General features: G+C 44.7%; 1 protein-coding gene across 2 annotated transcripts in view; it reads left to right on the forward strand.

Annotated features, from left to right (window-relative positions):
- ARK2N (arkadia (RNF111) N-terminal like PKA signaling regulator 2N) overlaps positions 1–19383 on the forward strand; it is a 43906-nt gene extending 24523 nt beyond the window's left edge. Inside the window, exons 3-5 of one of the 2 annotated variants that reach the window (XM_073680455.1) lie at positions 11870–12049; positions 14522–14648; positions 14938–19383. In XM_073680455.1, coding sequence (XP_073536556.1) covers positions 11870–12049; positions 14522–14648; positions 14938–15127 — 497 coding nt within the window. In that variant the 3' untranslated portion in view covers positions 15128–19383. The remainder of the gene's footprint in view (positions 1–11869; positions 12050–14521; positions 14649–14937) is intronic. The other variant, XM_073680457.1, reaches the window with a different exon arrangement.
- Positions 19384–20206: the final 823 nt, after the last annotated feature.

The following is a 20206-nucleotide window of genomic DNA, read 5'->3' on the forward strand; positions in this document are numbered from 1 at the left end:
TTTAAGTAATGCAAACTTGAACAAAGTCTTTGTATAAGAAGTGTGGTGTTTTGTTTTTTTGTGTGCGCATAATACTGACTACATACATATATACATTACATACAGTGGGTACGGAAAGTATTCAGACCCCTTTAAATGTTTCACTCTTTGTTTCATTGCAGCCATTTGGTAAATTCTAAAAAGTTCATTTTTTTCTCATTAGAATTCACTCTGCACCCCATCTTGACTGAAAAAAACAGAAATGTAGAAATTTTCGCAAATGTATTAAAAAAGAAAAACTGAAATATCACATGGTCATAAGTATTCAGACCCTTTGCTCAGTATTGAGTAGAAGCCCCCTTTTGAGCTAGTACAGCTGTGAGTCTTCTTGGGAATGATGCAACAAGTTTTTCACACCTGGATTTGGGGATCCTCTGCCATTCTTCCTTGCAGATCCTCTCCAGTTCCGTCAGGTTGGATGGTGAACGTTGGTGGACAGCCATTTTCAGGTCTCTCCAGAGATGCTCAATTGGGTTTAGGTCAGGGCTCTGGCTGGGCCAGTCAAGAATGGTCACAGAGTTGTTCTGAAGCCACTCTTTTGTTATTTTAGCTGTGTGCTTAGGGTCATTGTCTTGTTGGAAGGTGAACCTTCGGCCAAGTCTGAGGTCCAGAGCACTCTGGAAGAGGTTTTCATCCAGGATATCTCTGTACTTGGCCGCATTCATGTTTCCTTCAATTACAACCAGTCGTTCTGTCCCTGCAGCTGAAAAACACCCCCATAGCATGATGCTGCCTCCACCATGTTTCACTGTTGGGATTGTATTGGGCAGGTGATGAGCAGTGCCTGGCTTTCTCCACACATACCGCTTAGAATTATCACCAAAAAGTTCTATCTTCGTCTCATTAGACCAAAGAATCTTATTTCTCATAGTCTGGGAGTCCTCCATGTGTTTTTGAGCCAACTCTATGCGGGCTTTCATATGTCTTGCACTGAGGAGAGGCTTCCGTCGGGTCACTCTGCCATAAAGGCCCGACTGGTGGAGGGCTGCAGTGATAGTTGACTTTGTGGAACTTTCTCCCATCTCCTTACTGCATCACTGGAGCTCAGCCAGAGTGATCTTGGGGTTCTTCTTTACATCTCTCACCAAGGCTCTTCTCCCACGATTGCTCAGTTTGGCTGGATGGCCAGGTCTAGGAAGACTTCTGGTGATCCCAAACTTCTTCCATGTAAGGATTATGGAGGCCACTGTGCTGTTAGGAACCTTGAATACTGCAGAAATTCTTTTGTAACCTTGGCCAGATCTGTGCCTTGCCACAATTCTGTCTCTGAGCTCCTTGGGCAGTTCCTTTGAGCTCCTGATTCTCATTTGGTCTGACTTGCACTGTGAGGTGTGAGGTCTTATATAGACACGTGTGTGCCTTTCCAAATCAAGTCCTATCAGTCTAATTAAACACAGCTGGACTCCAATGAAGGAGTAGAACCATCTCAAGGAGGATCACAAGGAAATGGACAGCATGTGACTTAAATATGAGTGTCTGAGCAAAGGGTCTGAATACTTATGGCCATGTGATATTTCAGTTTTTCTTTTTTAATAAATTTGCAAAAATTTCTACATTTCTGTTTTTTTTCAGTCAAGATGGGGTGCAGAGTGTACTTTAATGAGAAAAAAATGAACTTTTTAGAATTTACTAAATGGCTGCAGTGAAACAAAGAGTGAAACATTTAAAGGGGTCTGAATACTTTCGTATACACTGTACTATTTGCAGGGAGTGAAAATATTATATAATAAATATATATATATATATATATATATATATATATATATATATATATATAAATAATATACTCTTACTGTAGACTGCTGAATCGTGACCGTGTGCAGAGCGCACACTGATACGATTCTCTTGTATTCCCCTCCCAATTACTTGACCAGATGTGTGTGATTTTTCACACACGTGGTCACATGCCAACTAGACACTTTCACTTGTCTTCTATTGAGAGAAGCGGGGTGAGACTAGTCGGCATGTGACCGCAAGTACACAAATCACATATATGTGGTCATGTGACCCCCCCCTCCCAGCCACTCAGGAAATATCAGGAAATAGTGACTGCAGACTTTTCTTCCACGACCAGATAACTCCCCTAAGGGCTTATTCCCACAGTCATTATATCAGTCCTGGTTATATCCATGCCAAAAATTGTAGTGGATCTCCTCCGTCAAAAACAAGACACCTGCTTACTTTTGGAAGGTGGGGGGAATAAAATATAGATATATATTACCAATACAACCTTGGACTTGGCTGACCCCGTCATTGCCAAGGGGATCACAAAATAATGCAAACGTGTGAAGCTTTCAGTCCTGGGGGCTGAGTATGACTGCCTCCTCTTCCCACGCTGTGTGTAAATCAGGGGAAGAATGGGTTAAAATGGAGCTATCTAACATTATCTGCCGGAGAAGAAAGTGTTAATGCATTTCCATTGTATAACCTGCCGCCATGTGACAATGTAACGAGTGTACCTTAGTATAAATAAAGAAATCTACATTGTGTCTGCATTGTGTCGGTGCTTTTCTGGCAGGGGCTCTGCACTTCTTTGCCTTTTTTTTTTGTTTGTTTTATTTCTTATGTAATTCAGAATTCCAGGGCAAAAACAGTGGGTCCACCTGTTTGGCACCAAGCAGCAGCTAGGGGGCACCGCACGTCAGCCTTGAATCCCTGGTTTTTGTTGACCCATCCATTCATTGTACACGTAACCTTTTTTTTTTTCATAAAGACAAGTTAAAGCTTAAAGTAGCACTCCAGCAATTTTTTTTTTGGGGGTAAAGGCTAAAATTAAAGAGGACCCGTCACCTGCCATAAATGTCCCCGTTGTTTCTCTTTTGTCTAGTCTAAATGCCACTGTTCTCTTGAATTTGACATTTTCTTCTTCTAGCGCCTCACCGTTCCTGAGATATAGTCCCCTCTTTCCTCTAGGTAAATAGCCTAGGGGGGTACAGTCATCAACTCTTCTGTGGTTGTCTTCATGAGGACAACACCCCTTGGCTTGGGGTGCTTTCATAATGGGTTATGGCACCCTTTCATTGGTCCCGTCCGGGCTTATGTTCAGACTCCCTGCAAAACTGGATTTGGACATATACACTGACGGGGCCATAGACTATAATGGTGCCAGCAGAGCGAATGTGTGCTCTGTCGTGCATCTTTTGTGTGTCTATGCCTACTGAAGGCGGAAACTCAGATAGTAGACTGCGTCTAGGTTTCCGCCTCCAGTACGTCCAAAAATGATTCACGGCAGAGCACACTTTCACTCACTCTGCCTGCACCATTATAGTCTATGGCCCCCTCAGTGCATACATCTGAATCCCGTTTTGCTTGGGGTTCAGATGTAAGCCTCGACAGAGCCACCGAATGGGTGCCGGAACGCAATGTGAAAGCACCCTTATGTGACCTGATTTGCTTACAGGGAATGCTACTCATGTAAAGCATATGGCAGAGGATTATCTTCTGCCATATGCATCAACAGAGGGCAAAATACATGCTTCTATATGTAGACAAGTAGTCAGTCTCTGACTTATCTTAGGATCTTGGGAACTATAGATACAGTCTTTTGTTTTTGGTGATCTGGATCACTTGGGCTCCGCTCACCAAAAAGAGCAGTCTCTTTTGGATCCTAAATAAATCCCTATAGGTGAACACACATTTGAGATGAATTTAATGCAGTCGAAAACCCCACATACTTGCAGCAATTGAAATTGATGTATTGGCGGGGTTTGGTTCGGGTGGGGTTTTGGCCTCCGAGCACCATCATTTTGCTCCCAGCGAGAGTAATGCAGGGCATTCTTTTGTGAGGCTGGAAATAAGTGGTTAAAAATCCGTGCTGCCAGTGGTCCAGTGATGAGCAGGAGATGGGAATAGTTGAAATGTGGCTTAAGCCCCCGTCTCACATAGCGAGATCGCTGCTGAGTCACGGTTTTGGTGACGCAACAGCGACCTCACCAGCGATGTCGCTATGTGTGACACTTTGCAGCGATCAGGCCCCTGCTGTGAGGTCGCTGATTGCTGCAAAATGTCCTGGACCATTTTTTGGTCTTTGCCCTCCCGCTGGTCAGCACACATCGCTGTGTGTGACCAGCTTGACCAACGATCAGGCTGGTAACCATGATAAACAGCGGGTTACTAGGGCCACACGCGCACTTAGTAACCCGCTGTTTATCATGGTTACCAGCCTGCTCCTGCTTCAGCAGGCTGGTAACCAGGAGCAGGACATCGTGGAAAGATTCTTTCCACGATGTCGCTGCTCCCCTGATCGTTGGTGAGCCTGCCTGTTTGACAGCTCACCAGCGACCACATAGCGACGCAGCAACGATCCCTGACAGGTTGTATCGTTGTCGGGATCGCTGTAGCGTCGCTAAGTGTGACGGGGCCTTTATTAGTCAATAAGTGACACATTTCTTTAGGACAAACTACCTAGAAAATGAATGGCTCTTTCTGGGATGTCTGCTCCCATTGTTCCCACCAGAGAGTCGGCTCTTTGTCTCGGATTGGTTGCATACGACCCATCCGTATCGGAAATGAAGAGGCACAGGGACAAAAGAAAAAACTACTCCAAATTCAGGAGAACATCAGCATTTACAGCGGGTAATTACATATCTGTGGCAAGTGACACTTCCCTTTCATTTTGCATCATATCTAAGGCTTATTACAACCTCCCATGATGCTTTTGGCTTTGCATAGGGTGGGAGAGTCATATCGCATGTATTTGCTGCTATCTAGTGGCAGACAGTGATAGATCAGTAACAATCATCTGCAGTCTCAGGGCCTCCTACATGATGTATGCTCATACTGCCTAGTGTCAGACTACCCTATGAGTTGCTGTTTCACACCACTGAATCTCAGTATGTGATGTGATCCAGTTTTTGTCTCTCTCCCCTGCCTCTTGCTTGTGAAAGGTTTCTCCCCGTCAGCTCAGCAGGTAGGGAGAGAGTAGAAATGAGAGCTACAGTCGCATGGGAACTTTCTGAAGAACAGGGAATGTGGAGCTGGGTGGAAAACGTAGGAGCCTGAGAGAGCTGCTAGGGGGATTTCATAAGTGAGGTCCTCCTTTTAGTTCACAGGAAGTTAGAGACTGACTTCCTGTCAGGAGCATGTACCAGATTGGAGGTCAGCCTGGAGAGCTCTTGACACAGCCAGCCTTAAAGAGTAATTCTCAAAATCACAATGTGGTCTTATAATAATGGACATCTATAGATATTCATTTTTTGCGAACATAACTTATTGTTAAATCTGTTACTTTTTGCACACATTACCCTACACCATCCATCCTCTCCAATGGTGTCTCTTCAGGCTCTTTTTACCCTCCAGTTGTCACTGGGTCGTTCTAGTTTCCAGCATACCACTACATCTGCCGGTGTATTCTTTATTTGGAATATGCTTCATTCTTCTGTGTAATGTATGGTCCTGTACAGTAGTTTGTAAGCCTGATTTTATCTTCTGCATCAACATGGCAGCCTGTGTGTTTTTAAATCATTGCTCTGTCAGCTGGGTTCCAGCAGAGATCAACAGTCCTGCATTCAATAGAGCTGATGTCAGCAGGGATGAACTCTGTTTCATTCCTTGTACTGACAGAACTGCAAATGCTACTCATTTAAAGCATATGGCAGAGGATTATCTTCTGCCATATGCATTAACAGAGCAGCAAAGTACATGCTTCTTCTATGTGTAGACAGGTAGCCAGTCTGACGACTTGTGAACTAAAAGAATGACCTCACAGGTTGCTTATTCTGTTACATATGACAGAAGATAATATCCGTCAGGCAGAGTTGTGTACAGAACCATACAGCAGATAGAAGAATAGAGTGTATTAAACGCTGATTGTGCCAGATATGTGATGGGTGCAGATATAACAGAATTGTGCTGGAGACGTGTGCTCTGAGTCATCAATCCAGAGAGGCTTGTCAGGAGCACACTGTAGAGTGAGGGAGTAGTGTACAGCACTGAGGAGAAGAGGGGTGCTGCTGGGAAATGTAGTTTTAGCAATGTTAAAATGGGACTGCTTGGATAAAATAAATCACAAAGTCAGACTATTGCTGGTAATTTGCCATTACTGGAGTGCTACTTTACCTTTCCCAGAGAAGGCACGGAGCAGCTCCCTAGGACATGATGGCTGATATCAGACCCCCTGCAGCATGGTCTGCAGTAGCTGGAGCTAACAATCAGATATTTGACGTAAAGCACTATAGTTGGTACACCCTTTTTAAGAGATCCTTGAATATTCACATCCGTGTATTACAATCCTGGAAGTATTATAATGATGGGTTATAACTCTGCTCTATGATGTGATAATTCATGGCTGTGTAACATTATACATGTGACTTAATCTAAGTGATACTTCCTGCAAAGCGGTGCTCCGCGTCCTGTAAAGCGGTGCTCCACAATCTGTGGCTTTATTTATGACTACAGATTAGACTATTTCCTTAGAGGACGATTTCACTTGTTTTGTATTTTATGTACCGAGAATAATGTCTTCAAATGTTATGATGTATTCTATCCTGATGCTGTATCTGCTGCATTAATGTTATATATTATGTCTATTATTGATTATAAAGATGGTGTTTAATTATAACATTAAAGGGCATGTCCACCTGTTATTTATATGTAACCCCTAGTGATGTCACTGTGTGCATGCAAGATAAGTATTGTATGTACAGAGTGACTGCACCAGCAGAATAGTGAGTGCTGCTCTGGAGTATAATACAGGATGTAACTCAGGATCAGCACAGGATAAGTAATGTAATGTATGTACACAGTGACTACACCAGCAGAATAGTGAGCACAGCTCTGGAGTATAATACAGGATGTAACTTAGGATCAGTACAGGATCAGTAATGTAATGTATGTACACAGTGACTGCACCAGCAGAATAGTGAGTGCAGCTCTGGAGGATAATACAGGATGTAACTCAGGATCAGTACAGGATCAATAATGTATTGTATGTACACAGTGACTGCACCAGCAGAATAGTGAGCGCAGCTCTAGAGTACAATATAGGTTAGGTACTATATTATTCACATTACTCTGCTATTCATCTGTAAAATTCTGAAAAGTGGACATGCCCTTTAAACCCTGTTTACACAGAGATCGTGGTCCTGACTTTCTGATGTTTTTCCTGAACTTGCACTTTGGGGGGCGCATGTTATAGCATTGTATAGAAGTGTCTGCTTCCTCTGTACACGTGATTTATGATAAGTCATGAGCTTTTCTGTTTGGGAGTGTGGAAGATACCAGAGTGCAGTTAATACTGATGAAGATTTGACGTAGCCCCCTCCCTTTCCGAGTCTATCCTCTGGGTAGGTGGTAAAATCTCAATCACTCTGCATGTATATACATTTCGGATACATCTTTTGCATGATTGTACATGTAGGAGTGGTACAATTTTGACTTGATCTTTGCCTTTTCTATATAACATGCAGAGTAATCCAATATTCTCAATCAATTCCGTACTCAGGACGCTGAATTTATCAAATCTTCGCTATAAAATGAAGAATAAATTCCTGCATGTAAGGTGTAACCGCAGCCTGTAATCCAGGTCGGGGGGCTACACCGCTGAGCAGACGGCGGGCGCCGCAGTCACGATCGGATTGTCAATATTGTACTTGACCCTTGTATCTTCTGCACTGAGCTAATGTCGCTGTATTGGATGTTAACGCTAGTTTACATTGGCAATTCTGAGGTCGGCAGTCACTATCCGGCCACATAATGCACGCAGCTTCCCCTTCTGGAATATTCACTCGTTATAATTGGCATAAATTTGCAGCCGAGGAGTCAATTTTTATTTTTTTTCTGCTCTCACCTTACTGCTGGCAGCTCATGGAAACGGTCAGCAGTTTAGCTCCACCCCCACCAGACATGTGACCCAACAGCTAACCTCCCACAATGCACTGCTTTGCAAACCAGAAGCCAGTTTAGCTTTGGACTTGAATGGAGAAAACAATGTCAATGTACAGTATAAAATGTGCACAAACCTTCTCCCTGGGGGGATGCACTACAGCCCCCGAGCTGATGATTGTCGGTTCCATGCTGATTGGTTGCAAGAAGTCAAAGCAATGGCAGATTTGTGAATGCAGCTTTGGATGTGAGCGGAGTAGATCATGTGATTTTGCAGAAAATGAAAGTTTCCAAAATGGAGTTGGTGGGCCAAAAAAAGACTGGTTTGATGACCAGAGTGGACCTGAGCAGACAAATCTGTGTTGCCTCAGATGGTAGAAAATAATCCAAAAGTTCTTCTTTTGTTAGCAATTTTTCTTTTTTCAGTCTTATTGATTTAGATTTTAAATTTTTAACGACCTCTTGTCAACCTCCTAATCAGCTTATCCATTCACCAAAATGTTGCCAAAAAGTTTATCATAAACTTTCCCCAACCTTCATCCCTCACACCAGGCAGATCTGACAGCAGTTTTTTGCTATGTAATCTGAGAGCAGCCCGATGTAGGGGCTGAGACCCTGATTTCAGGGATGTGTCACTTACTAGGCTGTGTTTTGCTGTTTCAAGACTATCCGTGTTTTATCAGCAGGAGATTATCACTACAGGACTAGGTGTCTTGTGACTATTAGTCCAACTGCGCCCCCAGCACTGATTAGAAACTTTATGTAACTATACCATACAGAAAGAAAGCTTTGGTGTGGGCGCCTTATATAGAGCTCCACAAGTGAGCTCTGCTGGCTCCCCACAAGTGAGCTCTGCTGGCTCCCCACAAGTGAGCTCTGCTGGCTCCCCACAAGTGAGCTCTGCTGGCTCCCCACAAGTGAGCTCTGCTGGCTCCCCACAAGTGAGCTCTGCTGGCTCCCCACAAGTGAGCTCTGCTGGCTCCCCACAAGTGAGCTCTGCTGGCTCCCCACAAGTGAGCTCTGCTGGCTCCCCACAAGTGAGCTCTGCTGGCTCCCCACAACTGAGCTCTGCTGGCTCCCCACAACTGAGCTCTGCTGGCTCCCCACAACTGAGCTCTGCTGGCTCCCCACAACTGAGCTCTGCTGGCTCCACAGCAGAGAAAAATGTGACCGTCACAACTGCTGCACCCAGTAAACTAATTGACACCTCGCTGGAATCAGGATCCCTGCCCCTACATCATTCTAATGTCAGATTACATAGCAAAAAACTGTTGACAGATTCCCTTTAAAAAGATTTTATTTGCCTATGGTTATACCTTTTGTTTCCTGCGGGGGAGCTGCAGGAAAGAAAAATATGAGTGCACAATGTTCTTGAAATTTGCCTGTTCCACTTGAGCCGTCACCAGTACAAATTCCAATATCTATCATCAAACCCCCCTCCGGGTGCCAGTATTGTGCGGCCGTGGCGTTGACCTCAGAGTTGGCTCTTTTTTTTTTTTTTTTTGACCGTGGTATTAACATCATGTTATGTATTGCACTAATGACCCATGTCATATTCTCCTTTGTGTCCATGTGCTTTCTTATGTTCTGTACTGAGGCATTGTGGGTGTCTTTATTTTTTTCCTATGTAACGAGCTAAACGAGGTCTCGTTTTCTGTCTGACCTGATGGGCATCGTGTATTAATGAGGTGACACGTATCATGGGACCGTAAATTATAGTACGCGGACCCCCCACCCACATCATAGACCCTGCTCATGTGCTTATCCTATGTATGTGCACTGATTACTATACCACAAGGGTATCGGTTAATGAAAAATTGTAACAATTCTTCCTGACGATGGGGCGCCATTATTTGTGCAATTAAAGGGGATTTCTATTGCTATGCGAATAAAAACTTGCTGTATTCTGAAAAGTTTCAGAACTTTGTGAAATCATTTTTAGTTTCTTGCCACCTTTTAAGATCTCTTCTTGCTGTTAGCAAAATGGAAAAATATTTTGTTCGCAAAAAATCTAAATGTATCCGCAGCTAGTTACTTTGATCTCCATTTTGGGGGATGACCTCTTTTACCTGCTCTGATACATTGTAGCAAATCCTCTAGACTGGGGAAAGTATCCTTAATGGGGTTGTCCATAAATTTACAACTTTGGCTTATTAGGCCAAAAGTGTGGAAAAATGAAGAGGAAAAAAAAATGTCAAAGCTGCAGCTTATCAGCAGTCACTGATTTGGCTGCAGTGTTCACGTGACGTCCATCTCTGCCGGAAGAGAGGAGCCTACTGGGCAATAGTCAGATGCACCAGGTCATTAGGTGAGTATGAAGGTTTTTTTTTTCTCTTATTCACCTCCAATTAAAAGGAATCTGTCAGCTATGTAATCTGGTAGTACCATGATGTAGGGGCTGAGATCTTGATTCCAGCAATGTGTTACTTACTGGGCTGTTTAGTGCAGTTTTGATACAATCCCTGTTTTCTCTGCTGTAGAAGTAGCAATGCTCAGACTGCTGAGCTGTGTATAACCCCGCCCACACCCCTGATTGGCAGCACCCTGTGCCATGTCAGCCAATCAGTGATGGGGGCGTGGCTGGACCATGAGGCATGAGACACCTAGTCTTGCATTGATAATCTGCTGATAAAACACTGATTGTATTAAAACTACAGCACACAGCCCGATAAGTGACACATACTTGAAATTAGGGACTCGGCCTCTACATTGTGCTACACTTAGATTAAATAGTAAAAATCTGCTGGCAGATTCCAGGACTGGTCTATCAGTGATCAGTGAAGGGTGACCTCCTGGCACTCCCTCCAAACTGCTGTATAATGGGCCACGATGCTCCAGCAGGCGTCCACCCCTCATAGTTTCCTAGGCACCATGTCTGTCCAGTCAGTTATTGCAGGTTCTGGTGCTGCATCGAAATCCCATTCAGATCCTCTCCCCCTAAAATGGTCACTTAAAGGGAACCTGCCGCATAGCGTGTGCAGCCCGATCTGTGAACAGCACGGTATAGAGAAGGAGCTGAGCAGAAGGATATAAAGGTTTGTGGGAAAAGATCCAGTATAACCTGCGTTTTTATTCATTGTAATCCCTGGTGTTTGTATGCAAGTCCAGTGGGCGGCGCTACTCGGTGATTGACAGCTAAATCTGACAGTCTTCCCTGTATGATTGACGGCTATCTCTGCATACATAATCATACAGGGAAGACTGTCCGAGATGGCTGTCAATCACCGAGTAGGACCACCCGCTGAATCTTGTCCCATAAAGAATGACTGAGCCTGTTCAGCTCCTAGTAAGACGTATGGGGGGGTGCGACACTCACCAGAGCTCTGCAGCCCCTTAATCCAGTATCTGCCATCAGTAGTTCAGCCTCAGAGCCCCCCATTTATGTACACAGGGGTGGAGAGTGAATGGAGCAGCTTGGATCTGGGGGATTCTTGGGACCACCATTTGTGGTATACCCTCAGAATATGACATCAAGTTCTCCTAAAATACAATCGAACCCCCATCTTGGACTCATCAAAAGATAGAAAAAGCTCTTTACACCAGATGAAATTGTAACGCACCCTCAGCTGCGTGACGTTCTAGGCCAAGAAGAGTTTTCATCCTTTAAAAGTAAACGTGAATTCTACACTTCACAGACAGCAAACAGAGATCTTGAAAATGGCGTGAAGACACAACTTTTTGTCGTACAGTGATTACTCCGGCATCTAAGCTTAAATCTCCCTGCTGGTTCAGTGTCTTCATACGTAATATGCCACGTTGTATTGCATCGTTGGAGATGCATTACACCAGAGTACATTGTATGACAGCATTGGGGGGCGGGGGGGGGGTGTCAGAATTATGAATGCTGCTCTGGATGCGACTAGAATTCAAGATGCAGTTACTGGAGATCTGTATGATGCTGACCCTGCAGGGCGTTATTAGGGATTTACAGTCATGTGCATTTTATATGGCGGAGGTTTACAGTGTGCTGCGCCCCTTGGGTTTACTGTATACTCCTCTCTCGTTACAGACGGTCCACCAGTTGTCACCCATTATGACATCTCCGACACAAACTCCGACCCAGAGGTGCTGAACGTTGACAACATGCTGGCCGCCACAGTTGTCAAGGAGCATAATTCTGTGTCCAAGCAGGAACCCCTTGCATCATGGCGCACAAGGGGGCTACTTCAAGAACTCAACGCCGATTCTGGTACACCTGTGGCTCTATTTACCGGGATAACCGATTTTAATGCCGTTTTCCCTATTAGGGCGCATGGATGTCATTTAAGGGGTTTGTTGCTTAGTTGAGGGGGGGGGGTAGTCTTGGGGTGACCAAATGGAAATTATTAAAGGAAATCTGTCAGCAGGTTTTTGCGATTTAATCTGAGAGTAACATAATGTAGAGGCAGCGACCCTGATTCCAGCAATGTTTCACTTATCAGGCTGTGGGCTGGAGCTTCAATACAATCAGTGTTTTATCAGCAGGAGATTATCACTACAGGACTAGGTCTCCCATGCAGACGAGTCCAGCTTTGTAACCCCGCCCCCACTACTGACTGGCAGCTTCCAGTGTACACTGTGGCTGCTTGCTGACAAATCAATCAGTGGTGTGGGCGGGGTTATACACAGCTCAGCATTCATAGCACTGCTACATCACCAAAACTGTATCAGGCAGTCCAGTAATGCACACATCGCTGGAATCAAGGTCTCTGCCCCTACATCATGCTGCTCTTAGATTAGATAGCAAAAACCTGGAGGCAGATTCCCTTTAATTGGACAAGGGAGGTTGAAATTAAAACAAAAAGAGAAGACAGATTCCCTTTAAAGTCTACAATATGTGCTTAAATATTGCCGGGCGTTCCCTTTTCTCAAAAACTTCACATAGAAGCTCCTCCTGGCCTTAAGGCAACTGACTGCAGCAGAAGCCCCCCTCCACTATTAGCCCCTTAGACCCTCGCCTGTCCGTCAGAACGGGAAAGGATTACAGCTGGCAACAAGATATTGGTTTGTCGGGAGCCAGAAAGTGAGAAATCTCAATGGCTGGATACCGGCTCGTGGGATTGCCCATCGTCGGCACATTGACACTCGCAGCATGGCTGTCCTGGTGGCCATAATGCGCCAGTGTAGAGACCCATCACTTACATTACCTTGGGTTGTCCAAGCTCCGAGTGGTGGCCTAATCGCTATGTATATACACTTTATATATAACCAGGGAACATCCTCCACATCTAGAGGAAAAGACATGGAAGGGATCTTTACAGTAAGAGCAGTGACACTAGAAATTGTAATGATGAAATCACTGATTGCAGTTCAATATGGGCCTGGTTAATAGTAATATTGCTCGTCAGATCATATATATATATATATTATATATTCTAGCTCATTGGACATGTACGCACTGAATTGCTAAAAAAAAAAAATTCTAAACTTGTATGTCTAAATTCAGATTGCCAGATTTGGCATTGGAAAATTGACTTCTGCTTCATGGAAGTTTCTGCCTCTCCCTGGGGTCATCGGTGGTCGTGATGAATTGCAGCTTTACAAGAGTCTAAGGCCAGGTTCACACCGGGCAGCCTCTTATATGACTACAGACACACCGCCGCCGGTCCATAGATCACGGACAGTGACACACCGATGTGTGAATGCAGCCTGAAAAGGAAATTCCCCAGCATTTCACAAACTGCAGTGGAGAGAGCAGCATGACCCTTTTAATCATGTCAGACTCCCGATCGTTCCTCCGGTCACTGTGGTAGGCATTGGGCTTATGTACACCACCCCACTCCCTGTGACACAACCAAATACCCAGGTTCCTTCCCATATTCATACGATACAACAGCTTTCCCCCTTTACACCCCTTCTCAACAGTTCCTCACTCAAAAACAGTGCCTGACATCCATTGGTCCATATACCAGTTAAAGACTGCCAGTGCCACGTGTAACCGTGCCAGGTTTCCAGTGCAACTTGATGCCTTCAGTAACAGTGCCAGACTCCCAGTGGCATTCTGTGCCTCTCATAACCGTGCCAAGACTGCCAGTGCCACTCGGTGGCTAGCGGTGCCTCTCGTGACAGTTCCAGATTCCCAGTGACAATCAGTGCCTCGTGTAACAGTGCCATACACCCAGTGCCGCTCAGTGCCTCACGTAAGAGTGCAGGACTCTCAGTGCCACACATAACAGTGCTAGACTCCCAGTGCCGCCCGGTGCCTCGCGTAACGGTGCCAGGCTCCCGGTGCCGCTCATTGCCTCGTGTAACAGTGCCAAGCTTTCAGTACCTCCCGTTTCTGTGGGAGACACCAGATTTGCTCCCCGTATCAGTACCAAGCCCACTGTGATTTCCATTGGTGTGAGCCAGACATTGTGTGATTAGTTCTTGCCTCCTCTGCTGCAAAACAATCCCGTCTGTGTTCTGGTAGTTGAGGGGCCGCACAAACTGGCATTGTAGGTCGCAGTTTGTGCCTCTCTGGACTATGGTGATGTGATTGAGCAGCAAAGTCTTGATAAGACCCTTCTCCGAAATGTTCTACTACAGAAATCAGGGGACCTCACATCAGAGAAAAGCTCCTATTCAGGATCTGTCGCTGACCGGCCGCGCTGTGACCCACGCTGTGATTATTGGTATTACGTGGTTATTACTTTGCCGGTCCATACACATCGGTCCTTATAATGTTCTCTTTTCTTTGCAGGTCACATAGATTCAGGGCTGCCATCCTCTGATAAATTACCCCCCGGGACTGCACAGAACAATGATGAAATTAACATTGCATCTTCCGGCAGCGAGGTGGAGATTGTGGGGGTGCAGGAACAAGCCAGGTACGTCCGTCACTACATACACCTGCCGGTGATCCATCCGGTAAATGGCCAGAAACGTTACATGTCAGTCTGTAGATCCCACAGATGTCATTAGGACGTCCACAGGAGAGGAAAGGCTCCACGTATCTGGACGGCTGCCCACCTCTTTGTTGGAGGGTGAAATAATAGGATTGTGACTTCATGCAGTCACCACTAGGGGGAGCTGATTGCATACAGATTTAGCATAGTGTCCAATGCATAACATGTCTGCGCAGGGGATAACGCTGCCGTATGTTGTCTATCAACACAGGTTCGTCCATCCCCGGGGGGGCGTCATACAGAGTGTGTCTTCCTGGAAGCACGCCGCCGGCTCTCAGTACCACAGCTCGCACCAAACTCCGTCATGGACAAACGTCAGCGCCCAGCAGACGTGGACTTCACCCCCAGAAGTAGTGGACCTAACGCTGGACGAGGACTCCAGGCGCAAATACTTACTGTAACATTGACCCCTCCCCGGGTCTGTCCTTGCCTCTTCCCCACGGCACAACCGTCTCTTGTGAAGTTTCCGTCGCTCTCTTCCAGGAGGCCAGAAACGCATCTCGAATTAACGAGCCCATGGGTAACTTTATTTCGATCATTCATGGCTGCGGCCAGCCAAATCGCTTCCTGCCCTCACCATTGAGATACCTATCCCAAAAAAAGAAAAATCATGAGATAAAGCACTTTCCATATTTTAGGGGTTTTTTTCTGTTGTTTTGGGGTTTTTTATTTCCTTCCCTCCCTCATCTTTTATTTTTTTGTGCTTAGTTAATTTAAATTCTTTGATAAAAAGGTAAAAAAAAAATAATAATAATATATGCATAAATATTTATACTGTATCCTTAGATCCGGAGACTTATACTGAGCCCCTCCGCAGAGAGGAAAGCCGGGCCAGGGAGTATTCACAAGCCTGATTCCAGGGGGAAGTAGCCACATTGTGCGCGCAGTCATTATTCACTGCCAGTAATGATCAGTAATGACTGCAGAATTGATAGTCTGGACGTAGGGCTGACAAAAATGGCGGCCGCCGTGACCGAGAGATGGAAGCTATAGCTTGAATTAAGTCGCAAGCACATACGTAGTCGCCTCCAACGTGCCGGCTGCAATCACAACCACTACACCAGGACTCATCGCCCCTTTTATATGAAGTTTAGATCTGATTAGAAATCATCCCTTTAAGCAATTGCTTAAATAACAGTTCCCTAATACTGTATATACATTCATGGCAAAGGCTTAAGAAAACCACACGGGGCCTGAAATTAAAGGGCATGTCCATCTGTAACAGTTTATACTCGTATATGTTACATGAAAGCGAATGGGAGTAGCTGTGTAAATCGGTTCCTGCCTGTTTTGTACTCCGGAGCTGTATTCACAATTCTGCCGGCCTTCTTTTTCTGCTGGCCTTCTTTACCTTCCTTATCTGAGCTACTAATAACATCGTCCCACAGCATCTGGTTCATGGACAACATTTTCCAGAAGAACAAGTTACCAGGGCAGGGATCGGCAACCCGCGGCACTCCAGATCGGGAAAGAATGACTCTCGTGATCCTCTGACTGCGGCACAATGTCATGACACACCAGGAGTTGTAGTTTTATGACATCTGGAGTCCCACAGGAAATGAATGTGCAGAAACTGTTCAGAGATTTCAGCTCTTGAGTGTGCAGTATTGTGACTGCAGCTCTGAAGTGTAGTACAGGCGGGCGGTTATTGTTCCCCTAGGGGTGTGTGGTTACATTGACAAGCAACATAACTTACATCTGGGAGTCGTCTTCTCCATCCTCACCCCCCTGCTGCACATCGTCTGACACTGGACGCCCGCTTTTTCCGGAGACCACACTGTAGTTTAGATGACACTCGTACTATACAGTGACATGTAAAAGTTTGGGCACCCCTGACGAAAATGACTCTTATTATGAACAGTTAAGCAAGTTGAAGATGAAATGATCTCGAAAAGGCCTAAAGTTAAAGATGACATATTTCCTTTGTATTTTAGGCACAAAAATATATATATTAAAAAAAAATCCAAAAAGGGGTCTTAAAGGGCTGTGACTTGCCAGTAGGGGTGAGGGTCTCAAAAAGCAATTACTTTCCAATTTATGACAGCTCCTCAATGCTAGTGGTGGTCTACTCCATTTTCCTCAAATAAGGGTGCTCCTTGTTGGTGAATATGGCTCCTCTACCACTCGCCTCTCTCCTGTCATCAGTGTCTACAACGAGGGGGTGCACCACTTATGGGGACCCTTAGAGAACCTGGTAGCAAGTGTTTAGTTTCCCTGTAGCGCCTCCAGAGGGGAAATGAAGCATTACTTGGTGCTTGTTCACATCAGTAAACTTTCCTTGGAATGCAGGGATTTGTTGGGTCCTCCAAAGGGGGGGACTTCGTAGCTGTTATCCACTTTGGCTTATACATATGAGGGTCCTTAATGGTGGACCCCCCCCCCCCCCCCCCCGCCACTCCAAACTATTAGCAGAGAGGCATTTTAAGTGACCGGTATCTTCATCCTTGCCACACATTTCGCCCCTTCTACCATAGCAGTGCCGCCTCCTTTATTGCCCCCAAGTCCCACAGTTTTCAAAAAAAAAAAACCACTGACATTTATGGGGAATTTTCTGTTTCATATGCCAAACCGGCTCATGGGTTATATCGCCCCCCAGGCCCGACGCCATGTTTGTAGTCGCCCAGTCCCTCTAGGGTGGACAGACGGACCAATCTCTTGTCAGGTTGTGTTGCCTGGTGTGACCACAGGTTGGCGCTGTGCACACAGAGGCTCCTCCGGCTCGGGAACTCTTGTTCTTGTCCTTTCAGAATTTTTACATGTTTTAGTCTTTTTCTTTTTTTTTAACTTTCAGACACTACTTTATATTCATTTTAAGAGTGTAGTAGACGAGCGGACACAATCACTGGATATACGCGGGGGCCGGACAACTACAGAAATGACGCCTAGCTTTTACTTTTTATTATTTTACACATTTTTTTGTCTAATATTTTATCTTTTTTTTTTTAGCCCCTTTTTAAGGCTCTATGGTCAATGCACTTAACGGTTCTGTGGTTGCGCGCTCGGAGGGGAAGCGGCCGACTCGTGGGAAGACGAGACATGGGCCATTGATAAAATACTTTCTTTTCCCCATATACAGCTCCAGCCTCGTCCATGGGCTTTTGCCTGGTGTTGCAGCTCATCCAAATGAAATGGGGCGGAGCTGCAATACCTGACACAGCCTCTGGTTAAAGGTGGTGCTGTTCTTCCTGAACAGACCCTCAAAAGAGGGGGGAGGTTATAGGGTATCCATATTTTGGCCATCTCTCCCATACACAGGAGCGAGTGCCCCCATACACATTAGACTGTTGGCGAAACCCGGCAATATTGGTCATATATAATAGGGATAATTTTCCGATTGCTCAGAGTTTGACCTACATGGCCCCCACCGATTCAGAAAAGCAGGTCTTCGAAGAGCCCCAGCTGAATGGAGTAGATGTTGAGCATACGCATCCGCCGCTCCATTCATTCTAATGGGAGTGCGGAAAGATTGCAGAGCGCAGCATTCGACTGGTCTTCAGCACTCCTATTAGAACAAGGATGTCAAACTCATACACACAGAGGGCCAAAACAACCAGTATACAGTATGAGCCCCCACAAAGTCCTCCATACAGTATAATGGGCCCCACATAGTCCTCCATACAGAATAATGGGCCCCACATAGTCCTCCATACAGTATAATGCCCCACATAGTCCTCCATACAGTATAATGGGCCCCACATAGTTGTTGGGCCAAATATAATCGCCCTGCGGGCCAGAGGTTGGCATGTATGTATTAGAAAGCCTAGAGCAGTAGTGTGCATGATCGACCTCTATTCCATTCAGCCGAGGCTCTTCAGAACCCTTCTCCGGATCGGTGGAGGCCACGGCGAACGGACCCCCAGCAATCGGAAAGTTATCGCAATAGGTGCTTTACACCACCTATTAGTTGACTTACTGTGTGCCACGTATTTTTTAGTGCATTGTCTCACACTAAGCCACGCCCCTTTTCAGATAGGTCACGCCCACGAGGATCATCATAAAAATGACACAAGTCATGAAAGACTATTTTTTTTATTTTTTTTTGTGTGTGTGAAAATGATACCGTAATTCTGGCACTTACAGAGATGAGTTCGCCCCAGTATGTGACGGTGATATTTTTGCTCCTTTCTAGTCCGCATTATGGCTGCATCTACAGTCTAGAGACAACCTGAGGGGGCAACATGGGGGGCAAAGTAAAAATTGGGTCACAGTAACCAATCAAATTTCAGGGAGTGCTGCCGTGGTCCGCCCGCTCATTTCTCTTGTTCGCTGTCCCGTCCCACCGGTCTCCAGACATGGACCTCGCTCTCCTGTCTTGCTGATCCGTTGTACATTGGTTTATTCAACATTTCAGGGAATGTCGAAAAGTCTCTATTTCCTGCCCCGTTATCACCCGATAAATATTTAAGGAGGTTAAAGTATAAAATTCACAATGTGCTTTGTTGTTTTTTTCTTCTTTTTTCCTTTTAACCGTTTCCTCAGTTGTACTTTTTCTTTAGTTTTGGTCGTCGGGGGCAGGGAGGTGAGATAATAAGAGTGTTATTATAAATACATATATTTTTTGGTGCGAGATGAGAACTTCTGTTTTTCAAACAAGTCTGTAGAATAAAAGTTACAACTATTTTAAGACCGAATAAAATAGAGTGAATTATTTAAAAAACGTTCCTTGTGGTTATTGGGGCATGTGGGCGGTAATGTGGACAGTCCCAAGTGTAAATGAGAGGTGGTACAGTTATATTCTTATATCATTTGCATGGAAGTATTATAGTTATATTCTTGTATATAGGGGGCAGTATTATAGTAGGTATATTCTTGTACATAGGGGCAGTATTATAGTAGGTATATTCTTGTACATAGGGGCAGTATTATAGTAGTTATATTCTTGTACATAGGAGCAGTATTATAGTAGTTATATTCTTGTACATAGGGGGCAGTATTATAGTAGTTATATTCTTGTACATAGGGGGCAGTATTATAGTAGTTATATTCTTGTATATAGGAGCAGTATTATAGTAGTTATTTTCTTGTACATAGGGGCAGTATTATAGTAGTTATATTCTTGTACATAGGGGGCAGTATTATAGTAGTTATATACCTGTACATAGAAGCAGTATTATAGTAGTTATATTCTTGTACATAGGGGGCAGTATTATAGTAGTTATATTCTTGTACATAGGAGCAGTATTATAGTAGTTATATTCTTGTACATAGGGGGCAGTATTATAGTAGTTATATTCTTGTACATAGGAGCAGTATTATAGTAGTTATATTCTTGTACATAGGGGGCAGTATTATAGTAGTTATATACCTGTACATAGAAGCAGTATTATAATAGTTATATTCTTGTACATAGGGGGCAGTATTATAGTAGTTATATTCTTGTACATAGGGGGCAGTATTATAGTAGTTATATTCTTGTATATAGGGGGCAGTATTATAGTAGTTATATTCTTGTACATAGGGGGCAGTATTATAGTTATATT

The sequence above is a fragment of the Phyllobates terribilis genome, unplaced genomic scaffold (genome assembly GCF_046119375.1).
Source record: "Phyllobates terribilis strain yellow unplaced genomic scaffold, ASM4611937v1 Scaffold_1__5_contigs__length_1240528914, whole genome shotgun sequence".
NCBI lineage: Eukaryota > Metazoa > Chordata > Amphibia > Anura > Dendrobatidae > Phyllobates > Phyllobates terribilis.